Source organism: Vanellus vanellus (genome assembly GCF_965231255.1).
Source record: "Vanellus vanellus genome assembly, chromosome: 2".
NCBI lineage: Eukaryota > Metazoa > Chordata > Aves > Charadriiformes > Charadriidae > Vanellus > Vanellus vanellus.
In genome coordinates this window covers 15,837,579-15,853,730 of record NC_138906.1, presented here as the reverse complement: position 1 = coordinate 15,853,730, position 16,152 = coordinate 15,837,579, and the positions used below count along the sequence as shown (strand labels likewise).

At 40.3% G+C, this 16,152-nt stretch overlaps 1 protein-coding gene across 3 annotated transcripts in view; it reads right to left on the bottom strand.

Moving 5' to 3' along the window:
• PARD3 (par-3 family cell polarity regulator) overlaps positions 1 to 16,152 on the bottom strand; it is a 461,313-nt gene that overhangs the window by 271,772 nt on the left and 173,389 nt on the right. For all 3 annotated transcript variants that reach the window (XM_082480102.1, XM_082480103.1, XM_082480104.1), the window contains exon 4: positions 1,576 to 1,754. In XM_082480102.1, coding sequence (XP_082336228.1) covers positions 1,576 to 1,754 — 179 coding nt within the window. The remainder of the gene's footprint in view (positions 1 to 1,575; positions 1,755 to 16,152) is intronic.

Here is a 16,152-nt window from a genome sequence, read left to right as displayed (position 1 = left end):
AAGAATCGATGTATCGAGTGTGCAAAAAAGGCAAAAGAAATTATCAGTATCTACTGTACTAACTAACCTACGTTAGTTCTTTCCAGTCTTGTTGATTTAATGTTCTCTTGTGCCTTGCTTCCCATCCCTACATGAGATCACATGCATTCCTTTCCAGTTTGGTCACCATGCTCCAGTAGACATGAAATATTTTCATGAAAATCAGGAGTAAGTACATGCTGAACAACTAATGATGCAAGAAGACCAGTGTGAAAGATTAGCTGCTGTTCAATTCTCTCCAATTTCTGCTAACTTCAGACACGCAAAGAAATCTGGTTATGCCATGTATGGCCCTCCATATCTATGCTTGTGGAGTAAGGAAGTGCAGTCTCATTACAGTTTCAGAAAAATTAACTGAAACGCTTCTCCAAATCAGAGTAGTATAAAGATATTTTTCAAAACAACACGCAATTCTGTGCCACAACAGTACAAGTGACAGGAAATATACCATTACCTACCTAAAATCCCAATTAAGCAGAGACCTAATGATATCATGTTAAATTGACACCTCTGTAAGAATGCGGACCTCAATGCCTATGAGCATTGTGCTTTTATAGATGTTTTTGAAATAACCAAAAGCCCACCAAAGATACTTCAGTTCATTAGCAGCATGTAAAGACTTCCTTATTTCAGGCATGGGAGCCCTAGCTGCAGTGTCTTAGTTTGCATTTATACTACACAGAATTAATAATAATGAAGAAAAAAATAAAATAGCTGCATACTTTCCAACAGGATTTTGTGCTGCGCAGTCAGAATGGTATCCAAAAGTGCAACTTTCTTTAAAAAATGCTTATTTTTATTGGAAAATATACATATGTTTTTTGTTGTGAGTTTGTTTGCAAGTTGCTATCATAATTATGGGAAATGTCGGGGGCTGTACAAAAGGAAATATTTCTTCCATTTTTTTTTTCAATAATGCACTGAGAAGAGAGCTTCCTGCTGACTTCTCTAGCTAATAATGCAATTCATGTAGAGATACTGAAATCATATTGAAAAATAGAAGGAAAAAATACTCGCTCTGCATTCCACTGTTTTAGTTTTAAGAACGCTATCAAGGAGATACAGCATTTGTAATTTGTGTTTTGTATTACTTGACTAGTGCCTCAGAAAGTAAAAACTAGCAATGCAATGTCAGAAGGACAGACCAGACAAGCTGTGGGCACGCAGATTATTCATTGACATTAGGACTTTCTATAGAGATCAGTAAAAATCAGTATAGACATGACCTATTTGCGTTCAAAGAAAATGTGCGACAGCGTTTGGGCCCTGCTTTGCAGAATAATGAGTAATCAGAGCGCCAACTGAAATAAATGGCAAAATCAAGTTTTTAGAGCCCTGGCAGCGCACATCACCGAGAGTCTGCTGACGGCAGGAAACGTGTGCAACTCAAACACTCCTCTGCTGATGATGGGGTTTGGTGGACAAGGTCAGAAAACACAAGTTTAAACCAGGAGCAGGTGAGAGAAGGACAAAACAGCAAATCAAGATTCATGCACATTTGTCATTTGTTGGATAAAGAGGAGAAAAGAAATATACCTTTCTTTCATGAGCACTGGGTACACCAGGGGCGTTCTGCTTGAGAAAGCCTGCTGTTGTGGACCACCTTGTAGGGTTTTTCCGTGAAGGCTCTTCTGAAGAAAAATTTGTATCACTTACAGAGGTTGAGAGGCCAATCAGTGCAGGGTCACTACTACGTCGGACATGAAGAGGCATATCTGAAGAATAAAACAGACAGTAAATAAACACTGACTAGATTTAAAATGTTTTTCACATAAGAAAAATATTTTTTCAAGCTCTGGATGGGTGGTTTTGACCAAATGTGGTTTCACAAAGTAAGGAGTTATTGACCTCAGCACAGTTCCTCAAGGACAAGGTCTGTTGCCTCAAAACCACAGCCTTGCCGCTTGGCCGCGCGAGGAGAAAATGAGGGCGAAACTAAACTCTTTGAACCTAGCACAGCTTGTTGGCTTTACACGTACAAACACAGCATCACTATCTGTCGGTTGTTGTGTAAAATAAAAAACCAGCTAGAACGACTTGAAAAAAAGCTTGGGAAAAAAAAAGAACCTTGAACAACTAAGAGGCTAAGATGACTTACAGGTATTTTAAAGAGCAAGTAGCCAAAGGTTTGTATTCAACAGCCCGGTGACTAAGGAAGGGGTGGACTGGGACGACGTGTCCCCCACCCCACGGCTGCAGCATGGGCCCTGCCAGCACAACAGGCTTACAAGAAGCTGCACCCCCGCCTCTCTGCAGCGAAAGGCAGCCTCCTCGCCTTCTAAAATACACTCTCCATTTCTTTCTCAAAACTTATGGAAGTGACTGTTTTCTATTCTGCATTCTTCCTTTGCCTCTTCCTGACAGCTGAAACGAGATCTGTGCTGATTTACCCCGATTCCCTTAGCCTGCCAGCTGGCATGACTGACAAGAGAAAAATGTTTCATTAGTAATAAACGATGCAGCAGGCAGGTAGACTGATTGGAAAGAGATAGTTTTTTTTAATATACGTAGAGGTCAAATCCATTCTGGAAACTTTGATGGCACACACATTAAGGTTAGTTTCTCTTGAAATACAACTTAATTTTTTCCAATTTCATTTATTATCCTACAACAAATATCCACATATCTATTGTTTCCTTGCCCAAACAGAAGTCTCGTTGCCTGTATTTGCGACCTCTTAGCACTCTCCCACTCAGCATCAGAACGGAGGGGACATGATTTATCAGTTGAATTTCTCTTCACTGCTGCCCTGGGAACCCTGAACGCAAAGTGGAAAAGGAAAAGGTGAAATCTACGACACATAAGCAGCAGAGTTGCTGGGAAACACCTGAGAATGAAAACCAGGCGATTTTTTTTTAATGCTTTGGTGAAACAGTCGTGGAGGAAGCTGAAGGTGCACCTCTAACAATACTAGCAGGAAAACACAATGCAAGGGGTTTAAGTGACTGGTTTTAAGTTTTACAATAACTTTATGTTAACACTATGTTTAACAGTATTAAAATACAGAGTCTTATTTTGCATGGCATTATAAAGACAGTGAGAAATACAGTAAGTCAGGCCACACAGAGAAAATGTGTGAGCATTTTATTGTTTTTTAAACAAAAAGGACTCACGCTGCTGCGGTACGCACAGGTGTTACAGGACAAAACACCTAACGGGCATTCTATTTCATGTCCACCCTGGTATACGAGACTAAGAGAGAACTCATTTATGTTTTCTCCCGCAATCGTCGTACTATTTCTTTTTCCTTTGAAAATTCCTTTTTTAATATTATTTTCATAACAAAAATATTCACAAGAGGTAATGTCTAGGAAATAAAATGTTTTCTTTTATGAATATGTACATTTGCACACATTTTTATATATGTACCAGAACTAGAAGTAATTCAAAAATACCCCAAGAATGAATACGTTCATTACAGAGAAAAGTATTTATGGTCTGAGTTAACTCTACTTCGATTTTGATTACTCAGTATATACTCATAAACTCGGCGGGGTTTTCTTTGATCGCCTTGTCTTCACCGACTTCAAGTTTCATGAAGCAGCTGAAGGTGACGCCTCTCGTTTCCCCCTAGATGGCAAACAATAAAAGTACCCTATCAAATCGCAAGAGACCTCTGTAACAAAGGTGGCACAGCTGCAGTCCCAGCAACAGCCCCACAGCGCGTAACGAAGGGCCCCATTAGCAGCGGCGACGGTGCTGCCGGCGTAGCCCTGAACATACCCTCTCATTTATTAGATTAGCCGGAGCAAGAAAGTGGCTCTGTAGTATGTAGAGCCACTTAAGAAAACTACTAATCTATATTTGTTCCAAGCAGCAGCCCGTGCATATTATCCCCTTTGCCTTAGCTACCCACCCTACAGCAGAGAATTACAATTTTCAAATGAGTTCACTTGCTCCTTATGCTCGTACATCTATATATAAGCACGGTGATGGCAAAATGTTCTTATATTTTTACACTTTTTCATCAAATTCTTTGAGAAAACAAAAGTTCCGTTGGGTGAACTTCTGTAAGAAGAGAAGCTGAATTGCCAACAAAGAAAGAAAGGAAGAAACTGGAACTCAAGTCAGCACTTTTGGAGGCAAGCAAGAAATTATCGCTGCCTTGCCTTTTGCTTTGTAGCGAAAACCTGCGAGTTTGCACCGTGGTAAGTAGGAGAGGCTTCTCACAATACAGGAAATTAATTATGCAACAGAATTCCCAAGTATTAATATGCTCCGGAGAAGACATTAACATGAGAAGTTTCTCTACAAAATCTATTCACTGATGAGCCACCTTTCATATGACCCATTTCATTTTAGTAAGGTTAGTTATTGAGATATTTTCAGACACCTGTTGAACACTTCTCCAATATTTTTCTTTTTAAAAAGGGGTATTCTGTCAATATAAAGATACAACGTGTTCAATTCTAGTCTCTCCTCATGAAAATGGTTCCATGCATACGGAAATGTGATTTGCGTTACTAACCAAACTTCACAATAAAGTTAATTATAAATGACAATAATTCAGGTGTGTTGGATCTATGTATTTCCCAGTTAAACTAGAAATTTAAACATATAGTAATTTTTTTTTTTTTATTGCTGGAATGGGACAAGCACATGGAGCTAGCTCTAGTGTATGCTGCTTGGCAATGGTCAATACCGCTCCAGGTATTAATCCCAGAATTAAATCTTATTCACGCTATGTTAACCACAAGTTGTAAATATAATCTCCTGCATTTCGCTCCAACTCTAGTGTAAGAGACCATTCTAACTCGGTTTTGAAACTCTCCATTAACACAACAACATGAAAGAATATATTGAACAGATTTTTCTACCAATATATTGTTGGTTACAATCTTCTGGTTTACTTGAATTTATAGATTTGAAGAGGATATACTTGAAATATTAAAAGGAAAATCAAAGGAAAGGAACTTAATAATTAAACCACAAGATGAAGTACGCATGGGACCGACGCAATGTCACTGATTCCAGGATGATGGCTGATACCGTTTGAAGTCTGTGGTTTCTTTGAAGAGTGGATAAAACAGCAATGAACTCTAATCACAAGGCTTCAAATTCTCTGTGGCACTAATGCACTGTAAATATTGATTTGCTTCTGCAGCTAAGGTGCCTTTTAAATAAGCACTTGAAACGGTAAATCTAATAATGAATTACAGGAAGTTTTAAAAGTCTAAGAATTAAGGAAAAATTAAATTAAAAATCATGAAAGTTACCACTAACTCAGTTCTTGAGCCACATTCAAGGACTTGAAGGATTCAGCAATAAGTCCAACTCTATAACTTCAGAAAGAATTATGTGTGACAGAGAATCCCATTAAGTTATGTATATAGCCACAGTTCTGCTAGCAAATGGTTATTTGTAGGATAAATCCAAGCTGGATAACAAAATGCTCACATTCATAATCATGAAATTCTGACTGGAAGTCTCATTTTATTAAAAGCAACAGCAGTTTGACTATAAATTATAAAAACAGCCAATACACATTTTATAACCATCTTTAAATGTTGAGAACACAGTTTTACCTTTCCTTCCTGCCAGCAATTCCATTTTTATTTTAAAAGGGTCATCACCTCCTCCGATTTTCAAATATGCTCACGAGCAAAAGCATTTGAGGATCTGGCAAATTTCATCCATAAAGCTGAATATGTCGTCCCGCGTGCAGGCATTCAGCGCCAAGGCTGGTGGTCTGAGAGCAGAGCTAATATATACCTTCCCATACCAATTTCCTCTCAGATGTCAGCTTGGAGGGCATGACTAGAAAAATACAAACGTATATCTATATAGCATAGCCAAGAAAATTTTACTCTATGAAGATTTCAGCTGATGTTTCAGCTCCTCAGTGCTGCTGGCAGCTTGCACAGTTTGGCGAGCAGTGAATTTAAGGCACAGAAATGAAGAATGATCTTACGGTCGTTTCTGGCCCCCTCACACAGACCATCAGGCCTATGACTCATAAGCAGACCTGAAGACTACTGGGTTTTTTTCTCTCCACACCCTAGAGTCTTGTCTGGGAAAATGATGATTCAGTAAAACCTAAAAACTCTGTGAGAAAGAGTAGTTTTCAACACAGAAAAACAGAGTTCCTGAAAGCGAGCTCATAGATGTGTATGTACATCGGGGTGTGCTGTATACACAAGACACACATAGATCCCACCTCAGCATCAAGAAACTGGTCTGTGGATGGGACCAGCAAAACTCAGCACTTTTACTGCCTCTGTTGCCCATCCATTTCATCATAAAGCGCAAATCCTCATCTGGAATCCAAGAGAAAGGATGAATCAGGGTCATCCTGGGGCTCAGGAAAGCAGGACTGCTTCTTTCAGCTTAAAGTACTTGAAACAACAAGTTAAGACTTTGCCTATATTTAACTTAAATATCTTTTAAAAAATATTTAGATTAGCCTTGAGTTTCACACTCCAGCACAGCTCCCCGAGCTCTGGTTCCAATTTCAGTAGGTTCAGTTCAGCTCCTCGTTCCACTCAGCTGGACGCAGCAAGAGCCAAACATCCCCACATCAGTTCAACTTCCATTCTTGCAAACCTCTAGAGACAAAACGATGGTCGCTTCCAAAGACCACTGAGGCTGTCGCAAACTGGACTGCCACGCAGGTTTTCAAAGCTTTTTTCTCTTCAGATAGAAGAAAAACAGTTGGAGACAAAAACCAGCTGATCGTGAACTTATCTACAAACTGCATTAAACTCTAGCAGCAGCTAACATAAGCCAGCACTTCTCTACAAGATTAACAAAACACTGCAAATCAAATGTAGGCATCTCGAATCAGAAAAGAAAAAACACTGAAAGCATAAGCAGTTCCAAGAGGTGAAGAACTACTCCTCGGAGAACCGCATCATCTGTCCTGCAGAAGCGAACTTGGGCATGCGATACGCAGGTGGCTGCTGGGAGGGATGCAGAACAGTAGCACTGCAAAGACACTACCAGTTACAGATCTTTTCTGAACCGTACTTTTGGACATGACAGCAAAGGCAGAGGATATCTGTAACACAACACCCGCTCTCTCTTCACGGCCCAGAGCATTATTTTTCTCTCCCCTAGAATCCAACCCACTTTTAAGTAACTATTATTTGATAAAAAAAAAAAATCCAGCATTTCCCCATGTGAATAGTCTTGACTCAGCCAAAATTTTCACATTTTTTTTCTGAATTCGTATTATTTTCCTCAAATTTATCCTCCTGTTACTAGTTATCTCCCCTTCACTTACAAAACTATCTTTTCCTTTCATGTATCACTGACGATTATAGCATTTCTCCCCTAAACGGTGCTACACAGCACATAACTTCACCTCTGCCTCTCTTAATTCTCTGTTGCTGTTCATTTTTGTAAATAATATTCTGGTCTTAACTTGTTCAGAAGACACTCAGAACAGTGTATTTCTCTTATGAGATACTCTCAGAGCTGTCTTACAGGGAGTATCCGCCCTGTCTTTGTTTGAACTTCAACACTGATACAAAGTCAACAATAATCACATTTGGGTATTTTATTGTCATGGCATCAATCCAGAACATCCACAGAAATCCTAAAACTTTTTCTACAGCCTCACTTCAGCATCTGTGTCTTGTTAATTAAAGTTTATGCTCAGTTTAGATCAATATCCTTATACGTTAGCTTCTATTTATTCAGGCTGAATTGAATTGTATTTTTCTGGTATGCGTACTACATCTCTGTTGGGATATTTAGCTTTCCTCCATTCATATTATTCTCCTTTCTTAGTTTATCAACATCTGGAAATTTAATTAACATACTATTTGCAATACTGCTTCTCCCAGATTAAAAGATGTTAAAATCAAAACTAAGAAGAACCCTCATGTTGACCCTACTGGACAACAACCTCCAGACTAAGATCGCCTCCACCTTTTAAGATTTCTACGCTGATTTTCAAACCATACTGAAGTGTTTATGCTCACATTAACTTGGAATTTTCAAGATGCTTAAATTTCTTTAAATTTCATGCTCTAATATTTGCAAATATTACATCATCGATTGTGCATCATCCACCTACAAATGCCAGCTCTCTAGCTGTGGTGGTTTGGGCCGGACTGGCCACTGAGGCGAAACAACAGACACTCTCCCCCACCTGTCTCTCCAAGGACACTCGTGCTGGTGGTTCTCTTTCAGAATTACAAGCAAGCTTAAGATGACAGTTTAGATAATTAGCATTTCTCTACTTGAAAATGCACTTATGCTAAAATCCATCAGCTTCTAAAATGAATTTCTCTACATTCAGAACTCTTGGTTAAATAACAAGACTGCCATTCCTCTTACAGAGAAAAAAAATCATTGTTAACGTCACACAATTCCAGATATTTATAACTACTTCATGTACAAACCCAACTGTTTTCAGTTATTCTTCTAGCCACTCATTTTCAAACAACAGCTTATGTACTTCCTCACAGACATATTTTCAATGTTATCAAATACTGTTCTCTGCTTTCTTTAGCTTTAAAATGGCACATTTATAAGCATCCGCACAGTAAAATCATGACAAATCACAATTGCTCTGTTTTCCTCCTACCTCTGCCCCATGCAGTTGGAGGTCTGGCAGGCAGCCACATCAGTAGCAGGGCAGAGGCCGTACCGTGGAACTGAAAATGCACAACGTGGTCTAGCAGATGGCAGATGAACGAGGCAGGTCGTGGGACTCTTAGGCTCAGTCTGCAAAATCTGACAGGTGTGCATATGTCCCTAACCATCACATGAACGTAGGGAAAATACACTTGGCTGTGTATAATGCAGAAACAAAACCCCCCTGCATGCTAGCATACCTTTAAGAAATAGAAGACGCTATATCAGCATGCCTGTGATCAAAAATGACTCATAGAAAAGTAAGAACATCTCTGGAAGAATGGATGGCAGTGAAAAGAACGCAACCAAGCCACTAAAAAAAGTCTTGTTACGAAGCGAAAGAAAGGAGAAAAGTCCTTACCTTCTTAGTATCATTTTCCATTTCTTTTAATAGAACCTAAGTTTTCCATTTTTCCAACCATGACTGCTCAATGACTTTGAAATTCAAAAATAAGAAAACATCAACCTGACACAGTTAATGTTAAATCCTTATCTTGAAAGGCCTTTAAAATAACAATCTTCCTTCTATTTCTCTAATATTCTTTCTTCTTACTTTTGAATACTGAGATCCAGGAGGAAAAAGATGATTGCACCTTGAAACTCAATTTACTTAGACACTGACTTTTAAAGCTAATTAGAGAAAGATCTTTAAAACTGAAATTAAAATTTAATTACCTACACCCTCTCCGTCTCCTTTCTGTGGGCTTTTTTCTAAAATGCAAATATCTTTGCATGCCAAAAGAAAAGACAAAAATGTCAGATCTTACAAATGTTCTACTCGTCTCTGTCAAAAAATTATGTTTCAGTATGTTTTAATGAGCTGCAGTTTCAGTTTTTTGGGTACGTTCTTCAAGGAATTCCTTAAAACTTGCTGGACTACCTCTTTACCTATTCCCACACTATTACCACAAATCTAGGAAAAATGCACTTCTAGTCCCCCAGATATTACAAATGTTTTGCAAAATAGCATCCCACTCATTACTTCTTCAAACACTTGTGTGACACTAGAAGCATCATCAACTTTGCTACCGCTGAAGTTTTTCTGCTTACATCAAAGATCGTGCTTTGCTAATAAGACTGGCTGATATTTAGTTATATTATAATGAAGACACTGTGTTTTGTATCTGCATTCACAAGTCATTTTGCAGTGCAGGCAAGGGTTTGCAGTGACAGGAGCAAATTCCTAGCTGCTTTGAGTTGGTAACGCTTCACCGCTCTGAGACACAGGAAGGAAGTTGGCAGATATTTTTCTTACCACAACTTTGAAAAATCCTCTAAAACTGAATGGTAAAATTGCTCCTGTTAGTGAACATAATGCAGTGAAGTGAGAACTGTATATTTCTGATGGTCTAAATGCTTTGGGTAGGCTCAGAAAGGCTCACTTGGAGGAAGAAGTTTGCAACTTTTTCCTGGACAGAGGGGAAGAATTACAGATGCAACAATGAGATTTAGATTGTAACTTGAAGAGCTCGGCTGGGGAAAACCAGGAATGATATAGTGTGTATAATACGGGTGATGGTTCTTTCATCAGTGAGTTTCAGCCGGAGAAAACCCGCTGTGGTTGCCAATGTCATGACCCCCTTCTGGTGCCCAGGCCACCACTGTGCCTTTATGAGAGGAAAAAGGGTGGGTAGAAGTGCCATTACTCTTCAGTACCAGATATTGGGCGCTCAGAACAACTTGTCAGTCTATATCCATTTCTGACTTATACTACAGTCGACTTTCTACCAACATCTGTTGCCGACACAGCCTCACACATCACTACATCACCTCATATGTGAGATGGGAATTCCTATGCGGATCATATCCAGGTACCAAAGAGTAAACATGCTTAGCTGCAATTCAGGAGGTATGAGTGTAATTAGCAAGGGACTTGTTACACAAGCCCTGACAAAGCTGGTACGGCAATCTCTCTCCTTCCCTGCTCTCCATCACAGCCTAATGCCGCATCCACTGGCTCATGAATTACAGCGCTAATTGACTTTTCAGGAAGGGAACAGTCTGCACCGCCCCAGAGGGCTGCAGAGCCCCTGTGCTGCCCCTCAGCATCACCTCTGTGGCTCCTGCCCAGCCAAGGAAACCCTACCCACCGCCCGGTTCCTGGGCAAACAGCAACAAAATGAAAACCTACGGCATTTCTACTGGGGTTTAGAAGGGGGAAAAAAAAAAAAAAACAAAACACCAAGCAAAATCCTGGATTAGTAAAGACATCACATCACTGAATAGCCCGGTGTGTAGACAGGGTATGGTAAATAACAGGCAGCAGCAGGATGCTATCGGTATCTAACTACGTAAACTGTGAACAAGTTATGTATGATGGTTGTTTACCTCATTTATGTTTGAAACAGAGAGGGAAGAGAAACTTCTTTGCCAGTCATCGAATGAATAATTCATCTTTGGAAGTGTTTGGCACACTTCCACTTTTCCATGGACCACAAGCTCCTCACGGTGGAGTGGGCACTGGGCACCTGGCCTCTCCTCCCTGCGGGCTGGGGCGAGCGTGGCCGGCTCCAGCCTTGCTCCACAGCAGAGAAGTACCGGAATAGTCAAAAACCCAGCTGGGGTTTTTCTGAGATGTAAAAATGATCGCTTACATCCAGCTCGCAGGCCACTGTCAGGCTGGAGAAGGCAACAATTTTGGGATATTAGCATCTGGAGGTGGATCTGAACCTCCATTACCCCAAAATCCACACAGCTTCATTACAGAAATTATTTAGACAGATTTTTACCTGAAGCATAATAGTTATGACAACCAAGAACACTTGGCTACAATAATTTAAAGGCTTCTTTTTTGGTCAGAAATTGTCTGTGCATGCATTTTCATAGCTATACGCACAAAATTTAAAGAAAAAAGAACGTGTGGGAAGGAACAGCCTCTACTGCACACTACTGAGTTTCCAACATGGCAAAAAAACAAATTACAACTAACATCTATAATAAGATAGAGTGAACATAGACCTGAACAACTATTAAAAATGACTAACACCTTCTGCAATTTTAATGGCACTTGTTCTTGTTTCCATGACAGAAACATTTACTAGGATTATTAGAAACATGCTGGTACATTCACGCAACACGCTCTTATTTAAAGTGTTATCAAATCTCTGCGAGTTACCATTTCGCTGAGCTCATACCTGCTGCTCATGACCAAGAAAAGATCTCAAGCAGAACTAGGAAAAGGCCATGTCATGCCACCCCACGTGCTCGGATAGACAATTTTTAGCAGAAGGCTCTTCTGCACGCAGGGACTAGTACAGCTCAAAGGCAAAGCACAGAGCATAAAGATCTCAAGAATACTATTTTCTGTCATTCAGCTACAAGTATCAAGCTGAATCCCCGAAGACAAATCAAGTATTTGCGTGTTTAAGTAATGAGATGAAATGCCACCAACCCTCCTCATCCACAGGGGACACACGGCAGCGGAGCTGCCATGCCCATGACATGGGAGGGCAGATAGCGCGGCTCTCTGCAAAAAGATGCGATGCTGTGCCTGACCTTTCATTGGGGGTAGCTCGGAGGACCGTCTGGGAAGCTGCGAAGTTTGGGGACTACACAAACCTAACGGCATCCAAACAAGCTCTTTCCAATTACGTGAGTGGGGAATAAGAAGCTCCAGCTATCAGCACAACAAGCTGAAATCTTCTCATTAACTCTCAAGGTTAAAGATCACTTTCTGCAGAAAACTCCAGTGTACCCAGTAGCCAAATAGGGAATAAGACAATTTAGACTACATTGGAAGTTGTTAGTTAAATTGTTTGGATAATGCCCACAATGGGGCAATAAAACAGAACATCTGCTGTTCTCCAAGGGGTGACAGACCAACAGACATCTTTAATTCTTCTTCTTTACTAGAAACAGATTATAATAATAAACTATATTCCCTTCTTTATAAAACCATGCCTAATGAGCAGTAGGAGACTGCGCGTGTTTCAAGCAGCAGCTGAAGTTGAGCATTCCTGTCTATCTTTACAGGTACTTTACAAAGTTCCTAACAACAACAGAGAGCCTGAATTGTTCTCTTCTGGAAATGTAGAAAATTTTCTACACCTTTTTTCTATACCAAATTTTCTACAACTTTGACAACATCTGTCTCTCCACCACCACCACCTTTTTCTCCACCGCCCCTCCCCTTTTCTTTTTTTTCTCTCCTCCCTTTTACAACCCTGGCAACACGCAGTTAGCTGCATGCTTTATTACCTACCTCTCACTCCTTTTTTTTTAATTTCACTTTGCCAAGGCTGAAGAGAATCAAAAATTATTCCTAAAAGTTCAAAACCAAGAATAAGTAAAATAGAAAGAGCCTCAGCTGAAGTTCAAAAAGAAATCTCACTACATGAAAGTCAGTTCATGAATTTTTGGATCAATGATTTTTCATGCTTGCGGTTGCCAATTTTCTTTATAATTCGTGATTGGTTCTAGCCCAGAGATGAAGATCATCTTTCATAGTGGAGAGACAGTTTTAGCCAGAACTAACAGAAGATATTTACTGAAATACTACGGTATATACTTCATGCCAGAATTTGTCAGGTTCCCAGCAGCTAACTTTTCCAAGCTGTCCCCACACCACAAGCTTCCCTCCTTGTCTCATCCTAGAATGTGCTACAACGATTTCAAATATCTGCATGCAGAAAGGGAACATGAGGCAGACAAATTTTATTTTACAAAAATTATTACTATTTTAAAAATTATTATTATTATTATTATTATTCATTTTATATTGTTACAGAGTTTTCATTCTGTTTCAAAGGAGATTAATAAGGTATTTGTTGCTCTTTAGCCCAAAATGTATCGACACACCAAAATGACAAAAGGAAGGGGCGACCAGTGTATATTACTTGGTCCTCTTCCATTAGCATGAATAATTGGAGGCTGTTGCTTCTTCTGCACCTGAACCCAGTTAAGTGCCTTGTGCTACTACTACACACACCTTGCTCTCTCCAAATCCTCCCAGCAGAAAGATAACAAGTTGACGAAACATCTGCTGAGGACGGACAGAAGAGAACCTGGGGAAACAAAGGAACTACAGTTCCTCTAGTCCACGGGAGGCCGTGGCCAGGGCTGCCTGCATGGACACTGATGGACAGAGTACTCACCTCCCTGAGCGCCTCGCGCCCAGACAGCGTCATGGGTGGCAACCTCAGTCAATGAGAAAATATATCCAGGAGTAAAACAGGAATGTGGAAGGGTCACTACCCATCCAACTGTCAACATGGAGATGCAAAGGAGGAGCTACCCTTTCTGGATAAGAGCACCCAAGCTGCACTTTGATGCCTCAGTCAGGACATAAAGAACAACTAAGAGCACTACGGTGACCAATCCTCAGCATCCACAGGCTTCCCCTACCCCTCTTGTAAGATGATGCTGCTATGACCAAAAAAATAAAAATCACTGTAATAATGTTTTAACTTAAGCCCTTCATAAAGGCTCTGTGAAATGTAATTCATATATTTTCCACTCCTCAAAAGAAAGTTATCTTGCATAACGACTAAAAGAAAGCCACAGGAGAAGAGAGCCATCTCCTGTACTGATGGAGTTACTTCTTTAACCCACCTGAGAGCAATGGATTTTAGGGAACAAGTCTTAGCATCATCATTTTTATCTTACATTAGAATTTAGAAAGCTTTCTGGTATTAAGACCTCCCTAGCATATTGATTTTTCAATCCATGCATCCTTATGAGGTTTGTAGACAGCACCTGGACATTCACAGAATAAACACGGGGAAAATGTACAAATGACTGCGAGTAGTAGAACATCCATAGGATTATCAAGCAGTCAATGCGCTTCTAGCAGGAAACAGCCTCTGTTTTTTGAAGTGTTTAGTTCAAAATCTGAAAGTTAACTCTAAGAAATTCCTCACATATATTTTGCCAAACTACACTATTTTTACATTACACTTGGTGCCTCTGACTAAAAACTACTTTACTGTTTAATAAAAGTAGCTATCTTGAATTTCATGTAAAATAAGAGAGCAGAGAAATACCTTAATATTGTTTAGTTACCTGTGTTTACGTAATCTCTGAAGGCAGAGTATTTTAACAACTATATGAGAGTTAATGTATTTAATATCTCATACGAGATGTCAAAAAAATCTACCACATTAAATAATATCTAAGATATTTACTCATCACTAGAAATAAAAGGGCTATTTAAAGCAGAGAACCCTCATGCAGATGTTTTTAAGGTCATCCCAGAACAAAAGTAAATTTGCATTCATACAGACACACATTACTTTTAGTTGGGATCTTGTCTGTACAGGAACTGAAACATTCTCTTCCATATCATTCACATAAAACCTAATAATATTACTTAAATGCTTCTGAAACTAAACAGCTTTCTGAGAACAAGTTCATTACTTTGTTTCTTCTCTGGAATGTGTAAAACTATTTTAAAAGTTATTAATTCATGACAGTTCGCTTTTCAGATGAGATTTTGATTTGAGCATTTGAAAATACTTCTAAAGGATGTTTAGGGGCAGAGAAAAGTTACCCATTGGTCACACAACACATATGCACAATGCAAACCTCCTCAAAAAGTTTATGAAGGGACCCAAGCCTAAGCACATGTGGGAAATCAAGTCTGGATCTTAATAATGGAGGGTTGTCCCTGCTGCCTCTCCGTAGCAGAATGTTTCTGAGAAGGGCTCTTCTTCATCATGCAAACGCCAGCAAGAGGAAAGACCACTCGCGGGGGAACAACTCTCGGGCGCAGGTATTGCAAAACCCGCTGCTGCTGGAGAGGAGGGCCGGTCGGGCTGCTCCCCGTGCCACGCTCGGCCTCAAGCACACCTCACTCACCCTCCGCAGTTTTTATCAGTTCGTGGAATACAACTATCATCGCACTTTTTGTGTGATTACTATGGCAATTCTAATGTAGGGCAGATTAAAATAAATCAAACATGTATGTATGCTTTTTCCAAGAATACCAAAACCATTTGTGTAAAGCAAGGCTGCTCTCACGTTCCTCAGAAGCAGTTGGATTATCTCAAATACAACGACCGGACTAAAAAAAAACCAATCAAGTGTAATCATTTTTGCTGTTTCTACATAGCTGGAGGGAAAAGCAGTTAAACATCTACAAGAGCTTTGCTGCTCCTCTTCAGCAGCGGCACCTCAGCAGGGCTGGGAAGGAGCTACACTGAGAGGAACAGGAGGCAAAACCACCCGAGCCCACGCTCATTCGGACGCCGCCATTCCGCACCCCTGGTTGGCGCAGGGACAGCGCTGGGATGTCGGTCCCCTTGGCCCGCTAACTCCAGGAGACAGGGACAGGCAGGGATTGAGAAACAGAAAGATGCTGCTGCTCAGCACGTCTGTAGCCTACAGGTAGGTACATAACATACCTCACCGGATCACTGCATCACGCTGTCGCAGACATCCCCATCAAACACTCCCAACACCCCTTCCTGACCACAGAGGGCTTGCAGCTCTTGTCCCTGCCCACACTGTGTGCTTTAGGAAGTGCTGCGAGGCGTTCAGAGAGGACAGAAGCCACCTTTTCACGAAATGGCACTTCACAACACCATTACGGAG